The 21335-nt window shown below is 41.5% G+C and overlaps 1 protein-coding gene across 1 annotated transcript in view; it reads left to right on the forward strand.

The window, feature by feature from the left end:
- MB21D2 (Mab-21 domain containing 2) overlaps window positions 1–19646 on the forward strand; it is a gene marked incomplete at both ends in the record, with an annotated part of 102353 nt that extends 82707 nt beyond the window's left edge. The window contains one exon of the mRNA XM_079704972.1: window positions 18382–19646. Coding sequence (XP_079561098.1) covers window positions 18382–19646 — 1265 coding nt within the window. The remainder of the gene's footprint in view (window positions 1–18381) is intronic.
- Window positions 19647–21335: the final 1689 nt, after the last annotated feature.

A 21335-nucleotide genomic window follows, 5' to 3' on the forward strand; every position in this document is an offset into this window, starting at 1 on the left:
CCAGCTTGATAGGATGCAGGGATTTTCAACCCTTTTTATTCCTCCCTTTTAAAACTGTAGGACTCTTACTTCAGACAGAAGCATCAGAGGAAGCCCAATATGTAAAACAGATAAAAGTGGTTCTAGCAGGGGCGGGAGGCCCATCTGGCGCAGGCGCAGTCTCCCTTACCCTTCACACGCCCTCACCCTCCACTCGCTACAGGACCTGAGAGGAGCGCTCCGCCCTTGGCACTCAGTTTGGAAGCCACCATAGCAGTGAAAAGCCCACAGGGCTCAGGCAATCCTGTGTGAGTCACCACAGCAAAACCCTTAACCACTGAGTCTGACTCTTTTCTTGTAAAATGAGGGTAGAATGTCAGACTGAAAGATTTTGCATATAAGTAGTGAGATAACATATAATATACTTGGTTCATAGCAGACACTCAGGAAACAACAGGGCTTGTGGGGAAAACAGGGTTAGGAGCAGATCCCTCCAAGCCTATTTGAGCTTGTAACCAGGAAATTAACAAAAGCAGTAGCAGTACTGAACAAAAAAAGACAGAATACTCTAATACAGGAGTTTACCGTTGAAAAAAGGTTGAAAGTGGCTTCATGAAAAGGTTTTAGGGGGGAAGAAAAGGGGGTAAAGTTGTTGAATTGTGGAGACAAAGATGAAATGCACTAAAATCATACAAAAGCATTTCCATGACAGATCACATGCCAATTTGAGTCTCGAAGAATGTGAGCGTCATTCGTTCTGTGGGTTGATGCATTCTGCTGTGTTTGAGCATGTTTTGTTTGATGGCTATTCCTTGGTTGTACAAAATATTAACATTCTTGGAAAATTGCGTATGAACTAACACTACTTTTACTGTGCTGACGTAATTTCTCTATTTGCAGTCCGAACTAGTTTATATTATAAGGACACATTCTGTATCAGGATGGACTGTTTCTAGATCTCAGTAGCCTAACCCCCAGGACTCAGGGGGACACAGGTGAGTCCGCAAAAAACTTATCTTGTGTGAGGCTTGGGAATGAATTCAGATAGCTGTCATACAAGTCACCTCATAAATCTCAGAAAATATCAGGTTAATCAAAAAGATTGTACAAAGAAAGAAAGGAAATAACATGTGTGAACGTGGGGGGTTAGGAGGCAGAAGCTTTTAGATGGAGTTGGCCGGATATCAACAGGCAAGGATAGAGGGTCAAAAGGAGAGAATGAGCAAAGGCTTGGGAGCTGGAAAGCAAGGACATAGTTAGGGGACCAGTAGAGTTTGGGGGATCTACTTTGGGGCTGGAGCCACTGAGGAAGATAAGGGAGCAGTAAGAGCCATGCTGAAATGGAAGTTGGCCTCAGAATGTGGGAGGCCCCTTTTTTTTTTAATTCATCATTTTTTTTTTTTTTTTTTTTGCGGTACGCGGGCCCCTCACTGTTGTGGCCTCTCCCGTTGCGGAGCACAGGCTCCGGACGCGCAGGCTTAGCGGCCATGGCCCCGTGGCATGTGAGATCTTCCCAGACCGGGGCACGAACCCGTGTCCCCTGCATCGGCAGGCGAACTCTCAACCACTGTGCCACCAGGGAAGCCCAATTAATTATTTTTATCAACATTTTTTGGCTGTGCCTCATGTCATGTGGGACCTTAGTTCCCTGACCAGGGATTGAACCCACGCCCCCTGCGGTGGAAGCACCAAGTCTTAACCACTGGACTGCCAGGGAAGTCCCCTGGGAGGCCTTGGCTACAGGGATGGTGGCCACCCTATAGGATTTGGAACAGGTGAGTGATGCGATCAGATCCGACCTTGAAGGAGCTCCTTTTGGCAGCTTATGCTGGGTGGTGGTGAAGGGGAGTGGAGTCCAGTTAAGAGGGGTTGCAGTTGTCCTTGTGAGAGACATGAGGGCTTAAGTTCAACTGTGACAATGACATACAGTGGCAATAGTATGTATGGGGAGGGCATGACACAGCAGACATTTTAGAGACAGAATCTCAAGCATTTGTCAACTGAATGGATGGTGTAGGGCTCTGGTGATCTAATGATGACAAATGTACTGTTTCAGTAATGATAGCCAATATGGAACTTGGTTTGGGAATGTTTGAGAGCTCAGGCTGAGGGCTGGCAGGGCTATGGCACACCTGGGTTCTGGGACTGGTCTACACTGAAGTGTGGGCCAAGGTTGTGGCCCTTAGGTTACTGCTGGGTGATCCATGCAGACAGAATAAAATAACTTGCCCTCAGCTCTGGGAGGGGAGATGGTGTTCCCTAGATTGAGACCTGCCCGAGCCCCAATCACTGCTCATGTTCTGATTCTAGGACCATAGCATTTTTACATTTGAAAGACCTTAGGGATCATCTTATCTCTAAACCTCTTGCTAGATGGAAAACTATGACCCGTAAGGGTTAAGTGTGTGTCCGGGATAAGTCAGAGGCAGAACCAGACTAGAACCCAGGACTGTCACTTTCCAGTCTTTTAAGGAAATCTTTTAAGTAATGGCTGTGTATTAGAGTTCTCCAAAGAAACAGAACCAGCAGGATATAAAAGGAGATTTATTATGAAGAATCGACTCATGCAATTATGGAGGCTGAGAATTGTCACTATCTGCCGATTGCAAGCTGGAGACCAGGAAAGTTGGTGCTATAATTCAGTCTGAGTCTGAAGGCCTGGAACAAGGGGAGTCAATGGTGTAAATCCCAGTCTGAGGATGGGACGAGATGAGATGAGATGAGATGTGCCAGCTCAAGCAGTGAGGAAGGAAAAAGAGGGTGAATCCTTCCTTCCTGCACCTTTTTGTTCTGTTCAGGCCCTTGACAGATCAGACGATGCCCACCCACAGTGGGGAGGGCCATCTACCTTACTGAGTCTACCAATTCAAATGCTAATCTCATCTGGAAACACCCTGCAGACACCCACCCCCCCCAGATTTGGGCATCCCCTGATGTAGTCACGTTGGCATCTCAGGTGAACTCTCATAGGCTGTTAGAATTGTTGATCCGTTACTTTGTTCCTCCAGAGTAGTTTCTAATTTTTCAAAGTTTTAATTTACCCATTTCTTCTTTTGACCTTCATTTGATCTCATCAGTAGAGAGACATTGTTCCTCTTTCCAGGTAAGCAAATTGGGCATGACAGGTAATGAACCTTCCTCACCACACAGTGAATTAATGGAAGATCAGGATTAGAGCCTAGATTCCTTAAACTGATTCCATTTTCTTTCCTGTAATTAGATTGTAAATTTTGTGACGGTGCTAAACCAGTTCTAAAAGAGTAGTCCTGGACCAGCATCAGCATCAACTGGGAACTTGTTAGAAATGCACATTTCCAGGTCTTCCACCAGAACCACTGAATCAGAAACTCTGGTGGCCAAGGCCCAACAATCTGTGTTTTAATAATTTCTCCAGATGATTATTCTGCATGCTCATTAGAGAACCACTGTAGTTACAAGACAGAATCTATTCAGTATCAAGGATTTCACTACATTTTGTTCATATACCAAATTCACAGAGAACAAAAAAGATGGTATTAAGCTAAAACTGACCATAAAAATCAGTACATCTGTCTTTTCTTGTTCCTCCCGTTTCCCTCTCTGCATCACTCCTACCAACCAGGTACTTTGCGCTGACTTTTCATTAAAAATGCTTTTCTGTCCCCTACAAAGCTGGCAGAGTTGTCATGAGCTTTGATTCATTCAACCCACATTACTTGATAAACATGGGGAAACTAAAATCAAAAGAAAACAAGAAGGGAGGGAGGGAGATGGTTGAACAGATAGGCAAATACTGGAACATTTCCTTAAAAAAAAAAAAAAAAAAAAAAATCACATGCCCAAACAGCAAGGTAAAAGCCAGTAATATTAATTGACCCAGAGAAGTGTGAACAGAATGCTATTTTAAAAAGAAAATTACAATTTCTCAGCATCTGCAAAGTTCCAGAAATTGTATTGGGAGCTTTATGTAACTGTTTCAGGCAAGTCTCATAATAACCTTGTGAAAGAGGTAGTATTATCCTCATTTTTTTTTTTTAATGGGGAAACTAAAGTTTCAAAAAGTTCAGTACACTTACCCAAATGTCACAAAGGTAATAAATCATGAAGCTAGGGTTCACATTCAAGCTTTTCTATATCATAAAATTATTATCTCTCCATCGCATCATCCACATTATCTCTTAGGGTATCTTCCTTTTCCATATGCCTTCTTTACCTTAAAGCTGTCGAAATTTATCAGTGAATGTATGACATCCATCCCACTATTTCAAAAGAGTTGCTGCAAGCAGCACGCGGACACTGGGGATTCACCGATAAGAAACACTGTATCTGAAACCCAAATCCATTTCGGACTCACTTAGAAAGCATATCAGTAAAATCAGGTATGAATTAGAAAAATTTATATCCAACCTTCAGGCCTTTCTCCAGTCCTTTGGCTTGGAGCCAGTCCGAAACCTTAAAGAAAAAGGAAGGCACGACCTCTAGTGGAAACATGGAAAATGTCCTATGGTTTTGCTCGAGGGTTTCTCCCCAAACCACCCTTCCCCCCTTTTAAAATGAATTTATGGAATTTTTCATCTGAAAGGTACTCTCATGACAAGACTTGGGTCAGTGCACAAATGTCATTTTCGTAACGACCTTAAAATGAGATTTCTACATCTCACAGTCACATCACACTTGGGTTTGAGTCCTTAAATGACCTCTCTCAAGCTGGCACTACTTTTTAAAAGAATGCTTCTCATTTAGTCTTTTTCCTGCTTCACTAGAAAACCTAATCTCACTGGATTTTTGGAAGGGACACAGTATGCATATGGGTGTCTGTATCAAATCCACCGTGCCTAAATTCACCTCCCGGGCAGTTGATAGCTTTGGAGATTGTACACTTCTGTCTAAACGGTGTGATCTTTGATTTCAAGGACTGAGCTGTGATTGTGCCCATGGCCACAGGTGTATGGCTGTGCTGCCCAGTCATACCCCCTGACCCACATATGTGCTCCCGAGGGAGGGTGGTGCTTGGGCAAAGTACCCTTAAGGATTTCGGTCGATTCCACAGTTGCTTTGTCCAAGCTTCAGATTGAACAGAAGACAAAAATCAGCCACTGTCTGATGGGTAGAGGGAGTTAGAGGGGTTGAAAAAATAATTGGCAGGAATCTAACAAAAATATCTTTTTCATTCAAACTGAATAACTTGGAGGTTGGAGAGGTAAATGAGTTCCCCAGGTGTGAGGCATGAGAGATGTCTCGTCTTTCCTGAATCTCAATTACTGACATGTTTCCAAAAGTCCCACCAAAGTTGTATCTCTCCTGATTTGAAGGGTGGTTAATCTCAGCTCTTGAAGATTTAAAGTATCACTGGTCCAGTGAACCCCTTCCTCTAACCAGACAGCTCTGCCTTTTCTTGAGTCCATGTAATAAAACTTCCTGCTTTGAAATTGAGGGAGGGAGCAGGCAGTCTCCATTTTTAAAAGCATTTAAAGATTTGCTAGTTTAAAACACATATGTCTCCTTAGAGATTATGCTTCAGTCCTTCTGGGGTGGGATGGGGGGACCCATATTTTCCCACCGTTTGGTTAGTGACCCCGGCATGGAGTGGAGAGAGCCCTTGACTGAGGGTCAGGACTTTGCGTTTGCTTCTCAGTACCTGTGCCAGGTGCTGTGCTGTGTCACCCTTGCCCTTGGGCCTTAGCAACATGTTCTGTCCCATGACAGTTGGAGTACAAAACTTTGGAATTCATTTCTGGCCCCAATAATCTATGATTCATTCCCATTCTTTGTGCAGGGTACACACAAGTTCAGCTTCATCCCCTGGAGTCCAAGAGTTACCGAACTGGCAACTGATTCAAACAACATCCTTCAACAGTATAAAGCTAAAAAAAAACCCCACCAAACCCTTTTATATCTTTCTTAGCCACCATTTTAGTTTACAATCTCTGGCTAGAATATCGAATTTCCCTTTTCATCCTCATACCACTGACTCTTGCTCTAGTTTTTTATGGTTGGAGGAAAAGTAGGCGAAAGAAGCCATTTTCAAAGTATCACTTACGCTCGTCAGCATGAAGAGACTCCCTTTTTGACTTTCTCTTTGACTTTTTTTTATTGTGCCAGCCTGGATTTAAAAACACTGCAACAATTTGACCCTCTTTTAAGTGATCTACTCATGCTTTTAAACTGCAAATTTCAACCTCCTGCACAGGGCTTTTTGACTAGTTGTTTTTTAAGTCTGACTTCTTTTGATATGAACGTGTTCATGCTCAAACAATAAAGTATGGTTTCATCCAGTCATTGAAAGTAATTATCAGGTCAACAATTGTGGCTCAGAAGTAGATTCTGCTCTTTATTAGTGTGTCAGGCTGTCAGTACTTTTTTCCAGGTCTGTTTTCCTTGGAAATATTTATTTGATCCCCTCATCCTTCCTTAAGTTTTAGGTATGGGTGTAATTGTATTAATCTGAACTTTGTATGGAATGTTCCAGCTTTATACAGTGGAAAAACTTTTAAGACGTGTTAACTGAGATGTTATTTTTTGAAGTAGCAGATTTTTAGTATGTTACTACCTTGTTGTTTGGAAACTTGATTCAGGGTATTAGTACAATGAAATAACATTTTTTTTCAAGTTAAATGAAGATAAAGACAATGTAGACAAGGGGGCCATTGCTAATAATAGGTGTTATAACAATATGTGGAAAATTAATTACTAATTTTAGGTATCTCATTATTTGAAACTTAAAGACGAATTATTTTCTAGGAATGATGTGTGCTTGTTTAGCAGCTGTGGTTAAGGAAAGAGGGGCATTTTGTCAGTAACCCAGTCAGTCTAGGCGTAACTCAGACCTCTAGGTTTATCGTCCGTAGATTGCCCCTGGCAGAGCAAGCTTTACATTTTCAGCCCTTTCTTTCTCCTTCTGCTAACTCTGTAAGAAACAGATTGATAACCTGGTAAAGAACTCAAATAACACCCCCTTCCTTCTTTCAAAATAATTGTATGTGATCAGACTAGTTTTTAATCTTGTTCAGGCCAAAGAACTCTGTGGATATTTTGTACACTTATCTTGGCTAGTCACTTAGCTGTCAAGAGCCAGCTTCCACACCTGTACAATGAGAAGAACTCTAGTGTTCTTCACGGCATTATTGCTGGGAACAAATGAGAAAAGGATCTGGGAACTGCAAAGCATCATACAAAGTAAGGCAGTGTTTATTTGGATTATTTATTGATTGAAGCCAGGTTTAAAAAAATCAATTCCATCTTGGCTCCTGAAATCTTTGAGTGTGTTATTTATAGTCAGAATGAAACAGTTTTGCAGAAAGAGTGGTGCCTTAAACCTCATACCATCAGAAACTGTTTACTCTGCCTTCTCTCTCCCTTATTCCTGGCACCTGAAGCTTTATTCATGTTTTTCTTTGTTTTGTTTTCATCTCAGCTGCAACCGATGAGAGCTGAAACTGTACTTTGCAACAAGGTCTTCAATATACTCTTAAGAATCGTTTGCCAACCATGTTGCCTGCCCAGACAAAGCATCTTTCAGCCTGGGCTCTGCGTAGGTGGAGCACATCAGCTCCCGAATAACCAGATTTCCTCTGGGAGACCAAAAGACAAGGTTTTGAGTCGCTGAGGGCAAATAGGCCCCGGAGTGGTGCTTTAATATAGTCTTATCAAGTCTTAGCCCTTTGCTAAGCCTGTTTCCCTAGAGCTTTCTTTGGAGGATTTTATGACTTTGGTTCCAAAAACTCTTAGTAAATGAATGGAGTATGGGCGCCACCTCCTGGCAGTTATTGGGAATTGCTTTATAAGACGGAATCCGTTTATTTACGTGGTCTGTTCTCGGGCATCAAAGGAAAAATGCACTGTTATAATCTTTATTAAAAATCAGGTATTAGACTATGATCTTAGCTCACACTGTAATTATGTAGTAGCTTTTTAAAAATCTCTGGCTAAGGTTGTTGGCTGCAAATTGGTGCTTTGGAAAATGTCCTAGAGTTAAATTATTCTCAGAGGACAAGAGGAGATGCCTTTAGGTAGTTACCATGTTTATAGTCAGCTTATTAACAGGCTCCTAGTTTCTCCCTTCCATCTCTTCTGAGCATGTAATAGGAGTCCCTTGGTTGCAGATATAGTGGCTCTGGGGTCTCTCATCATGTCAGGAAGTAACAGTGTCAGACTGACAGTGTTAATCCAAGTATATCACTCTGAAAATTTTCACCCTTGAAGATTCCAGTAAACCCTTGATGTGGTAGCTCACTTGGGAGGTGATTGTGAGAAGCACGAGGGAGGGAGTAGATCAGTTGAGACAGAGAAGGGAGAAAAGCCAATTAAGGGACTGTTCATGAGCAGATTCATCTTGTGGGGCCCTCTGGGAAGTTGTGTAGAACTCAGAATTGTCCCACCAGAGTCTGGGGAAGCGGGGCACTTGTCTGCTGATTCCTGCCCTCCCCTGCTGTTGGATTAAAGTAAGTTCTCCTGCATGAACTCCCCTGCACTTCCCAGTGGTGCCAGAGCAGAGATGACCCTCAGGCCAAAGAGCAGAATCATTGGCCTTAAGGAGGGAAGTTGCCATCTCACAGGAAACTGCCTGCCGTGGCTGCAGGTGCAGGGCATCAACAGCCTGTCCTACACATACACACACTCATATATTCACACATATTAGGAAAAAGGTAAAATCAGTGAAGTCAATAATAGTAATAATAAGTAATCTTCTTTAGATATTTAAATGGTGGTTACAGTTTTAAAAGGTTTTGTCAGACAAACATATTGAAGTGTTTTATGGGTGAAATGGTATAATATCTGGGCTTTGCTTTAAAGAACTACAGCCAAAAGTGTGTGAATAAATGAAACAAGCATGGCAAGCATAATTGTTGAAGCTGAGCAGTGGGTACATGGTGATTCATTATACTATTATCTCTACATTTCTGTATGTTTGAACATTTCCAAAGTAAACTAATTTTAAGGCAGGACTTTTGCTAGCCAATGAAGTTTTAAAATCCTTTAGCTGGGTCTTTATATAAATTGCAACCATTTTTGAGCTAATGTAGCAACTCTGAGTGTGTCGTGTAGACCACAGCTACACTACACTGTGGAGTCCCTTTTTAATCAACAGTGACATAGTTTCTCAGGCTGCTGAGTCACAACGGGCATGTCTCTTATTGAGACTCATGTTTCTTTCCCCGTGGCTTAGTGTGCCTGGGCTGAGTTTTGCACAGAGGAAAAAAGTGACGGTGGTAGATACTGCTGTGTCCACAAATGAAAAAGATTTAGAACTCAGTAACAGCTTCTGGCTTTGTGGTTAGTATTTCCCTTGGTAATGATGTTCTCAGCCACTCCCAGTCTAGTAGTAAAAACTTAGGGGATAGGACTTTAAAATTTAGGCTTTGCTGTTGGATTAAAGTAAGCAAATTAAACTATGCATCTGAATATATAGGAACATTTTCAGAGTTTGTCATGGGGGACTGAAAGAATTCCAAGGATGCCCTTGGAATTAAAATACTTGTGGAATGCTCTTTCAGAATTGCCTGAGTTAAGTATGCAGCACACATACGTGCATGCACACATGGCTGTGTGTCGCAGCACTAGATACTCACTTTTTTTAAAAATAAAAAGTCATCTATAATCTTGTCTTTCCCTATAATCCTTGACCCATTTTGCTTATAATACTTCATTTCCCAGGCATGGCTAAAATGAGCTTTTAATCTGCTTTAAAAATCATTTTACTCCAAAATAGAATTTGTTTTATTTTTTGACAGAGAAATAAGCTTCCACTAACTGTTTCTTACAGTGTTTCATGTGGCAATTTTAAAGGTCCAAAGATATTAAATTATTTATCCTCTCAGGAGAGCCCATTTAATGCTGGAAAGCATCACTGGGATAGTGAAAAGAGTATGGAATGAACCTGAATTTTCATCCCATTTCCGTTTTTATCGCCATGAACGATTTATTCGACTGTTATTTTTCTTGATTTCCTCATCTGTAAAATGGGGATAGGATGATCTACTTCCAAGTGCCAAGAGGATAGAAAGAAATGACACAGGTGAGACATTCAGCCTATGCCTCAATGCATAGTAGAGCCAATCAATGTTTGTACCCTTCTCAGAGAGCCCTTGATATGAGATGTACATACTTTGAAAGTGTGCTTTGTAAAGTCAGTCCTTCTTTTGTTCTGATGTGTGTTATTGCTACTACTGTGATCTCTTCTTTTAAAATCGGTGGAGTTGGTTGGAGGATTGTGATAGCAGCTGGGTTGCAGATTAGAAATGACAGAGTAAAACAGATGAGAGAGAAGACCTAAAGTCCGTTTCTCCTTTACCAGGACAACTCATCACATATTTGAAGATGGATCTCACGGTCTTCTTGAATTTTTCATTCTCCAGGCGAAACAATTTGCAGTCCTCCTCATCCTCTTCTATGTTTTGGCTAGGACCTTTATTCACTTCCTTCAGAGTTATTATCTCAGCTTATACTTATATGTTCATTAGTGTGTGCTTATTTGGTTAGTGTAGGAGTTGTTCATACTGCTTATCAAATATTTCTGGCTCTCTGCTTTCCCAGCATGAGGTAGAACTGCAGTTTCTTCCCTGGGGTTGGGTGGGACTAGTTTTGGCCAGTGATGTGTGAATGAAAATGACATATGTCCTTCCCAGGCCAAGGCATTTAGCTGCCGAAAAGAGATCCCCCAGGGCTTCCTTTTCCTCCAGTAGAGGGCCTGTGAGTTTCTAGATGAGGGGTACTGTAGCCACTTGGGTCCTGGATGAAGGAAAGAAGAGCCCTAGCCAGCAACCTCCGATGGTCACGTTGCCTGACTTTGTTGTTTGAAGTCACTGAGGTTTTAGGTTTGTTACTCAGCATAATCACATCTCTCCTGATTGATACAAATGTAACTGATACAAATGTAGCTGGCTTTCTCGCTCCACATAAGGACCATGCAGTGGAGACAGGGTGTTTCTTTTCACTGTTGTGTCTTCAGTATGTGGCATAGTACTGGCTCAGAGGAGGCACTGATACTTATGGGTCACATGCATGAATAAGTCAAACCCAAGTTTTGAATCCCACCACCATCCTTGCAATTTCCTAGACTTGGCCTCCTTCATTATTCCTCTTCTAAAATCTACAGCCTCCCCCCAACCCATCAAACCCAGACTTCCAGTTTCAGAGTACTTAAGTAGTTGGCATATACATCCCCAAATGAGAAAGGAATACAAACCAGACTCAGCTGGGTCACAGGCTGAAGGAGGGTACATTTGACTTAATGCTGAACATCTCCATTAGAAGCTTCTTGCTGCTTCTGAAGATCAGGAGAGAGGTAATCTGGTCATCACTGGTATATTTCTGTATCCTTAGGTAGCCTTATGATACCGTATTGGCATCACTCTTTTCACTTGCTACTGTTTCTATCTTTCAAGAATGAACCTTCTAAAATGATCACTCCTTTTGTAAACTAACAACCTATCTTTCATGCCCTCCCTGTTATAGCTGTAGGCGGCTGCTAGGTGGGGCTAATGAGACACTCCTTTGAGTCTTGCCAATAAGTCTTGATTGGCAGAAACCATGAGACTTACTGGATGGGAAAAATATTTTGCTAATGTGGGCACATGCGCAGAACCCTCTGTTTATTGACTGCCAAGTGAGTACCAGACCACACACTAAGTAATTTGGTGTGTATTTTCTTGTTTTATCCCCATGGCCACCCAGCAAACTTTTAATTGTTATTCCCCAATGTCATTTAAGGAAACCTAGGCCCACAATGTTTAATTAGGTGGGTCCTGGATGAATCGGACTGGGTCCACGTCTAACTCATGTTCATTCTGTTCAAAATAGCTTAGTAGCGCTTTCCTGGTGGCGCAGGGGTTGAGAGTCCGCCTGCCGATGCATGGGACACGGGTTCGTGCCCCGGTCTGGGAGGATCCCACATGCCGCGGAGCGGCTCGGCCCGTGAGCCATGGCCACTGAGCCTGCGCGTCCGGAGCCTGTGCTCCGCAACGGGAGAGGTCACAACAGTGAAAGGCCCGCGTACCCCCCCCCCCCCAAAAAAAATTGCTTAGTAAACTTTGCCAAAGCCCACCAGTTTTTAGAACTTGAGTTTTAATTTTTAAGAAAGAAAATAATGAAAGATTAGTGAGGCTTTTTTTTTTCCAACCTGACTTTTGGATGATTTTATAGAGATATGCTGATAGTATTTTCTATTACATTATATGGCAAATCTCATGATTCCCAATTTGTGATTGATGATGTAGTCAAGTTGACTGAGCCAAATGATGCATCCAACCCACAGTTGCCTTCTAATCCCAAAGTCTGTATTAGCCCCTGCAGTAGTAAAACCTTGACTGCAGGAGCTCATAGACTATTGACTGTGAGAGCATCTTTCATTTACTGACACGCTTTGCCAGTTACTGTGCCAAATGTTGTTATCTCATTAAGGAGGGACAATAAGCCATGAATACAACCCACTATGATTATAGGTGTAGAAAGTGTTAGGGTAAGAATTCAGATCAAGGTCCTTCACAGGGGTGTATAGGTTGTTCATTTTGCAGGGCACTTGTTCTGAGGGAACACGAAAGGGCTGGAATACAGCCCACCTTCTACTGGCCAGGCTGTGCACCATGCTACCCAATGGCAGCCACTAGAGGAGGCATCCCTGGGCTTCTGGGTGCGGCTGGAGGAGAGGACACTCCATTCATTTCCCTTCATCTAACATGTTTTGTAGGCCTTACACATGCTTAGAGGCTTTAGATAGATTATCAACTCTGTGGAATAGGAGTTGTTTGGCCAAGCCAGTTTTATAGATGGTGAAGAAAGGGAAGACTATATGGGGAAAATGAACTAAATAGCTACAGTGTGCTTAGACATTTCATATCAACTCTAGAAGTGCAGTTTTATGGTTTTATTTGTTCATTTTGAATAGATGAGGAATTGGAAGCTCAGAGAGGTTAAATAACTTGTCAGGCTTACTTAAGTAGTAAATGACAAAACCAGGATTCAAATCCAAGCCTGTCTTGCTCTGACTCCAGTGTTCTTGCAGACATAATTAGTGTCAAGTTGCGAAAAGATCAAGGAAGACTTCTTTGAGGAGGCATCTTTTGAATCAGTCCTATTACTATATATATTTGGTCAATAGGTTATTACCATACGTGAATTAATCAGGTCTCTAAAAAGTTTAAATAAAATTACCTGCAGTTGTCTCAGAAGTTATGCAAATAAAACAGACTCTTTGACTTATAAAACATACTATAAAATTGTTAATATTAATGATCACTCAGCAGATAATTGAAAAGCTAGGAAGCTCCACTGGTGTTTTACTTCTGTATTTCCTGTGTCTTATAGTGTATTTATTTGGGAATATGGGTAGCTTCTTGTAAGACAGATCAGGTGCATTCTTCCTTCTGATAAATGTGGATGATGGGGCATGTTCTGCTGATGGTCCAGGGTCACATGAAAGCTTTGACCAACAAAAGTGCAAAGCTGGCACTTTGCCTTGAGACTTCTGCTACTTTCCTTCCCAGCCATTCTACATTCATGTCAGGTCATTGTCATAGGGAGAACAGTGTGCATTTGCCACTCTGACCTTCACAACAAATGTGGGAATTAAAGGCAATGCTGTTAATCTGTCCCCAGGGCTGTGTGACCTTGAATGAGTTATTTCTCCTCTCTGAACTCAGTTTTTCACCTATAAAGTGAGGGACTTCATATAGATGATTTCTGGCTGTGAATAAAGAAAATGAAAAAACTTTCCCCAATTTGAAGTCATTAAAAATCTCATAGATTGGTGACTTTTTTAGAAGAAGATGGCCATGCCTACTTTTTAGATTGTTGCTCAGACTATCAAATAAGTTTGACAAAAATACTTGAAACATAGATTATAATATTTTTACCGGAAGGTTTATATTGTTTATTAACAGCTAAGGAGACTGCTACCCTAAGGGAATGTATCAAAATCATAGAAGGACTTTGCAAAATCACCCCATTCTGTACCCTTCCTACTATAAGGATCAGTGCCATAAAGGCACCGTTATTGGTGTTTCACATGAGTTGAGGTGAAAAACGTAATACTTTTTTTATGAAACAATGAATATTATTGAGATATTCAGGTCTTTTTTATCTACATAGAAATCTTTTTTATATACATAGTCAAAGATATATAGAGAGATAAAATGTATTCTGTAGCTTTAGTTACAAGACATAAAAGCTTTCTCTCTTTGATAGATCTTTATCTCTTCAACATAGTTAAGAATTCTTTTTTTTAAAGGAATCTATATAAGTACTAATTTCACTTATCTATTTACTAATTGAGTTCTCATAGATGTACTTGAGGGAAACTGTGAAGATGGGAGAAGACAAATGATACTTAGTTCTTGTGCTCTGGTGTCAACCAGCTGGCATTATATGTTTGAGTGATGGGAATTAGTAATCTGAATTCAACAGAATGTGATAAAGTTTTGTTCACTAGAATACAAGGGAGTCCAGGACAGACTTCAGTTTTTCACTTGATATTCTAAAGGCAGTCAGCAAAGAACTAAGTGGATGATAGGGAACTCATTCCTTAAACTTGGGGCCCCAGTACCTAAAACAGTAGTTTTAAGGTCCTCATAAGTAGACATTACGAAATAAACTGAAATCAAGGAATCAGTTACAGGAAGAGAGGCTGGGAGGCACTTTTGCTTTGTGTTTTTAAGAGCAAACATATGCCGGTGCTTCCCTGAAAAGAAGAGACCCACCCAGGGGAATAAGCTACTTCTCCATCTCTCCTTTTCTCTGCTGCTAACAAGCTCAGTGGTGTGTGTTCAACCTTTCTTTTGTTCCCACTCACTGTTTCCGATAATTTACTGATAGCTAAACAGCCAGAGGCACGTGATATCACAAAAGTCTCCTGTAATTACACAAAAAACCTTGTATCAGTTCAGAGATGGCACTTGTTGGAACTAATGCCTACAGCCAAAGTGTACAGTAGAATTTTTTTTCCCTCTCAGACCCTGCCTGTGTTTTAGTTGCCTGGCAACCCATCTGGGATGATAGCTAATGTCAGCTGATTTTTACTTAAACTTAGCCCAGGGAAGTTTTCAAGGAGGGCCTTTGAGTTTGTGCAGTTCTGGGGAAGGCTCCAATTTGTGCTACCAAATAATCTGTAAAACTGCAGACTAATGGGCTCAGGCAGGCTAAATGTAAATGTGGAGGTCTCAGGGGATCAGCTTCCTGGAACAGTGTGGCCTTAGGGATTTTGTTTCTAGCTCCTAGGAGCTTAGCAAATGAGCTTCAGCTGTATTCTCTCTACTGCTCAAGTTCTGTGTGCCCTTTTTAAAGGAATAAGAAATGTCCAACATTATCCTAACCCCTGAATATTAGAATTTAGCCAAATACTTTATACGGCTCTTTTGAAAGAAGGGCCAACATTTTAGGTGCATAAGCAGCAATTGGGAGGAAAGTGGAATATTCTAACAAGTGAAAATATGTTAAAACTTCTTCTTTAATCCAGTAGAGGGCAGAAAGGAATTTTAGCTTTTTTCTCACCCTTAATTATCCGAACAAAACTGTGGCAATCCAAGGCAAAGTTCAGTGACACGTTTGTTAACAAGTTATCCCCAGCCCATTACTACAGATGTTATTCTGGTTGTGTAGACAGGTTCTGGCTAGTGTGCTCAGAGCCAGTTGGATCCTGTCTAGGAGAAAAAGATGTATATAATTTTGAGTTATTTATGCCTAAAAGGGGACAATTATGTAGTGTGCATATAACAATACTACTAATCAATTCAGATCTTATTTACTACTTACAACCCAGCATGTCATGGTTTTCCCCATGTGTGTTTGGGGCGCTCCAGATGCTGGAATGAAACAATATATGAAATAATGAGTAAATTATTTCAAGATCAAATGTTTCCTTTTGAAAGTATCTGTACCTCCATGTGAGCCTGTAAAATAGTAAAAGTGATTTTCACCACCTGCTCGGGATTCTGAAAGTTCCATCTTATCCTTTTAGAGCTACAGCCAAAACTTGTGGAGGTGGTAGCTATTACTTTGTAAAGATGAGGTTAATACTGAGACATGATGACAGCTGAGAAATGAATCTTTTTCTTGGTGTTACAGTTTCCACACTGGTTGCTGTCTGGCTTTTAAAAACCACTTTTAAAAGGAAAATAAATTGTTCACTGCTGATTTGTAGTGAAGGCTGCTTGGGTTAGTATGTAGTGTTTTAGATTGGGTTCCTCAGGAAGCAGCCCCTGAGATGGAGTGAGGATATTTACAAAGGAGCACCCTTGGGATCTGCACCTGTGCAAGGGAGGGGGTGGAAGCAGGGTCAGGAGGAGGGGGAAGTGTGGTGTCCTTCTAAGCGGGCCCTAGTGGGAACTCTGGATGCTGGGGACTCATCAGAGTACCCTGAACTGGGGCACTTCCACACTGATTGGTTACGGGATGTTTACCTCCTACCCTAACCCTAACCACAGCCCACGGTCTTAGTTGAGGTGGCTCTTTGCGGTCAGACCATCCTTGAGGGATAAGCACTGACAGCCTCAGCAGCTGAGACAAGAAGTCTTTATTGAAGAGGGATCTGGGTGCCACATCACAGCACAGGGAGCGTGAGAAACAGCACCACCACCACCCCAAAAAAATCAGGTACACTGAATTCTCTTTCTGATGAATTGTTGACTCTTTAATGCTGGATAACTTATTGATTGCTTTAAAAAGAAAGTGATCGTTTGCTCTTTGTTGTTTGGAAAATAGGATTTTAAAGAATGAAAAAGAACACATTTTTATCAGAGTGTCAGATTCTGAAATATAGCGGTAGCATAGACACATATACATGGTTTATTTATTTGCATTGGTATTGCCTTATGAATAAAAAACTATGCTGATTAAAAGTAACTACAATGACTAATGGAATCATAGTTTGTGGTCATTCTTTTTGATCTTTCAGGAAAAGTTGTTAAATAAGTCACGGAGTGATGCTGGTAGTTTGTCAGATAATGAAGCACAGGTAAATCCATAATAAAAAGACAGGAAGCAGGGAAGGTAAATTTGTATGTTGGTCGTGGAACAGTCATTTCCGTCTCGCCTTTATGTATTTCATATTTAAGCCTATTAATTTCATCTATTTGTTCCTTTGTCATTCAGTCATAGCTTCAATTGTGTGCCTGCTGGGAGCAGACCCCTGTGGCTGCTTCATACATCTTTGAGACATGGTTCTCACTCTCAAAGAGCTCATAATATCATCCCTAAAAGTCACATTTGTTCTATCACCACCAATCTCATTAGAAAAGTATACAATTTGGGAAGATGTTAAGTTTATGGTGCAGGAGATAAGTTTTCTAAAATAATGTTTTTTTTCCTGAAGGTCTGATGTTTTCATTGGCAATAAATATTTCAGTTGTTTTTGTGAAGTCAGTCTTAATTTGTTCAGTTTTTAAGAAAATGTCTATTACATACTGAAGTCTAAATACCCATAGTTTATATGTAATTCTTTAAATTAAAAATGGTGTTCCATGAAGAAAGCAGCTCATTTAGCCTCCAACTCAAACATGAGTGCTTTTGTTGAAGACAGAGTTTGTATTTCAGTATGCAGCAGAGGTGCTTTATGGTTACTTCCTATTTTGTCACATAAAAAGGAGGTTTGAAAGTTGGGATTCAACAAAATTAATCCAGTTTTCTTTTCCATTAAGGATTTTAAGTGAAACTGGATTATTACTAATTTTTAAATGCTAGTGCATGCCAATAAAAAAGAATCAAATGACTGTTAGTACGGTTGGTGCCACTTCTTGACTAATGCTAAGGCACCAGCAATTTTGCCCTCCTTTACTTTTGTACCATTAAATGTCAGCTTAAGTGTCAACACAGTTTAAAAGGCAAATAATGTATTAGTATTATGAAAGGAGTCATGACCTCACTGTCCTCTGAAAGTGTCTTAACTTTCAGTGTCCACAGCCCACATTGAGAATCATCGGAACAGAGGAAAGTTTAAGCAGGGGGAGGGTGTGGGGGAGGGAGACAGCTTTGGCAAGAGATGGAAGAGCCAGGCATTATATGATGGCAGCAGAGATGGAGAACAGGGAAGGAACAAGAAATGTTGCAGAGGCTATATAGATAAGATTTGGCAGTAGAAAGGCAAGTAAGACTTGAAACTTACTAAGGTTTTTCAGCCTGGGTGACTGAGTGGATGGCAGTGCCATTAACTGAGGTGATGACTAGGGGAAGAGGAGCCATGGTTTATGATTGAAAATGATACTGCTTTCACCATGAGAGAAGAATCTGCGTAATTCCCCCATTTGGAAAAGGATGGATTCTAGCAGCAATGAAAATGAACAATGTACTGTTGGCTGGGTCCGTGCAGCAGCCTAAGATCTGGTTTTGTATTGATAACGAATAGTGGCTCTTAGAAGCTCAGCACATTCTCGATTGATGCATTAAGACTCTTGTATCTGTGCTTCCTGTAATAGTGTTTTCTCCTTCTGTTTTCAGGAATGGTGCAAAAGCTGGACCAAAAACTTCCAGTGGCCAATGAGTATCTATTGCTTTCTGGAGGAGTCCGGGAAGGCGTGGTAGACCTGGACTTAGATGAGCTTAATGTCTATGCCCGAGGGACCGACTATGATATGGACTTCACTCTTCTGGTGCCAGCCCTGAAGCTTCATGACCGTAATCAGCCTGTGACACTGGATATGCGCCATTCAGCCTTGTGCCACTCTTGGCTGAGCCTTCGGCTCTTTGACGAGGGGACGATCAGTAAGTGGAAAGACTGTTGCACCATCGTAGATCACATCAATGGTGCCACCAACTACTTCTTCTCCCCAACCAAAGTGGCTGACTGGTTCTATGACTCCATCAGCATTGTCCTATCAGAGATACAGAAGAAACCCCAGCGAGGGATGCCAAAGGTGGAAAAGGTAGAAAAGAATGGGACCATCATCTCTATCATTCTGGGTGTGGGGAGCAGTCGCATGTTGTATGATATTGTCCCGGTGGTCTCTTTCAAGGGTTGGCCGGCAGTGGCCCAGAGCTGGCTCATGGAGAACCACTTTTGGGATGGGAAGATCACTGAGGAAGAAGTCATCAGTGGGTTTTACCTGGTGCCTGCTTGCTCCTACAAGGGAAAGAAGGACAATGAGTGGCGGCTGTCCTTTGCCAGGAGTGAGGTGCAGTTGAAGAAGTGCATCTCCAGCAGCCTCATGCAGGCCTACCAGGCCTGCAAAGCCATCATCATTAAACTCCTGTCCCGGCCTAAGGCTATCAGCCCCTATCACCTGCGGAGCATGATGCTCTGGGCCTGCGACAGACTTCCTGCCAACTATTTGGCCCAAGAAGACTATGCAGCCCACTTTTTGCTGGGCCTCATTGATGACCTGCAACACTGTCTGGTCAACAAGATGTGTCCCAATTACTTCATCCCGCAGTGCAACATGCTGGAGCACCTGTCCGAGGAGACGGTCATGCTCCACGCACGGAAGCTCTCCTCCGTCCGCTCAGACCCGGCGGAGCACTTGCGCACCGCCATCGAGCACGTCAAGGCAGCCAACCGGCTGACACTGGAGCTCCAGAGACGAGGGAGCACCACTAGCATCCCCTCCCCGCAGTCTGATGGAGGGGACCCCAACCAGCCCGATGACCGTCTGGCCAAAAAACTGCAGCAACTAGTGACTGAGAACCCGGGGAAGTCGATCTCCGTCTTCATTAACCCTGATGATGTGACAAGGCCCCATTTCAGAATTGATGATAAATTTTTCTGAGCGTTTTTGCTGCCTTTTTTTCCCCTCTGGTTCTAAAACTCTCATAATGTGTAGTGTGGTTTGTGACGCCGTCTTTCTGTTTTTTACATATCCAGCCTAGATTGGATCTGTTAAGAACACATTTTAAGTTTCCTGGTTCTGCAGGATGGTGCAGGCTCTGAAACAGTATATTACTATTTCATATTCTGCCTCTGATTTTGTTGTTTACTTTTTGTAGTTATTACATGTTGTTTTGGTGTTTGGTTTTGTTTTTTTTAAGGAGAACTTGAGCCATAGATGAAAATACCCATGAATTCTCTCACTTTTTTCTGTTTCATACTTTGTGCTTTCATACTTTTGTTCATGGGAGTGGGGAAACAAATCTCTTTCTCATGCTTCAGGATTCTCTTATTTTTTTGTTTTCCTTCTTTTGTCTTTATTTTTTTTAATTAGCGTTTATCACCACTGATATTTAAAAATCATCTGAACTTGGGAACTACCTGGTACGTTAGTTGGATTTATTTCTTTCGACCAGTGGCCAGGGTATTTTCTCCCTCTCTGCCAAACAGTGTAGACTTTGAAAGTGATAATGCTATAAATTGTGTCTGGAGCAACTTCATTGAATGTAATTGTCCTTAAATCAGAACTTTGGATGGTTTGGAAGGGTGTCTTTGACAACTTTCCAGATAGAATTAAGGTTTCCAAATGGTAGTTTTAGTGTGTGTAATTATTTGAAGCCTTATTTAAATCCTATTAAAGAATATACCATTATAATTGTTATTTGCACTAATGAGATTTTTGCCATTGTCGGAGTTCCAATGCGTGTATTTCAATATAAATTAACATCCAATGTTGAGATGCTATCATTTCTTCATTTAGCCCATTTGTCTTAATCAATAGAATGATTCTTTGTATTTGTTTAGTTCTTTAATTGTGGGGTCCTGTTTTGCCCTCCTTGATATTCCTGGTTCCTATCTTACTGAGAAATTTTTAAAGCTTTATATCTGCTAAGTGACTTTATCTGAAGCTGGGGAAAGTACATGCTAGATAAAGTAGTTGTCTTTGTATGTACAGTTGATCCTTGAACAACACGGGTTTAAACTACGTGGGTTCACTTATACACGGATTTTTTCCACTAAATGTGTTAGTTGAATATATGGATTTGGAATCGTGAATAAAAGGTCAACTGTAAAGTTATATATGGATATTCAACCTCACAGGGGTCGGTGCCTCTGACCCCTGCATTATTCATGGGTCAACTGTATTTCTTTTGACATTATAGAGGTAAGCTTTTTTGTAAAGTCTCTGCTTCTACAGAGAGTTTTGAGGAAAACTGGAAGGAAAAATTAATATCAGTCCCCACATAGAAGATACCATGCCTGTTCAAAAGCAGATTTTTCTATAGAGCAGGAACCAGGAGATAACTGTGGGTGGCAGCCTTGGTGTAGAGGTGTCCTGTCTTCATGAATGAAATTACTTGCCAGGTTTAGGTGCTGCAAGGCATTGATCGGCTCCCTGTTTTGGTATGAACTCATGGCAAACTGTAGTGTTTGGGAGGTCAGGGGCCTGCCGATCTCTCAAAGGATGACCGTGATGTCTACTATTGGAAAGGTCAAGCAACATTTTGATTTTGATCTTGAATGTCCAGTCTCACGGGTTGGATTTTGGCCGATTGCAATTAGGCATATACGGTCTTGGTTTTTGCATGGG

Source organism: Hyperoodon ampullatus (genome assembly GCF_949752795.1).
Source record: "Hyperoodon ampullatus genome assembly, chromosome: 5".
Lineage (NCBI taxonomy): Eukaryota > Metazoa > Chordata > Mammalia > Artiodactyla > Ziphiidae > Hyperoodon > Hyperoodon ampullatus.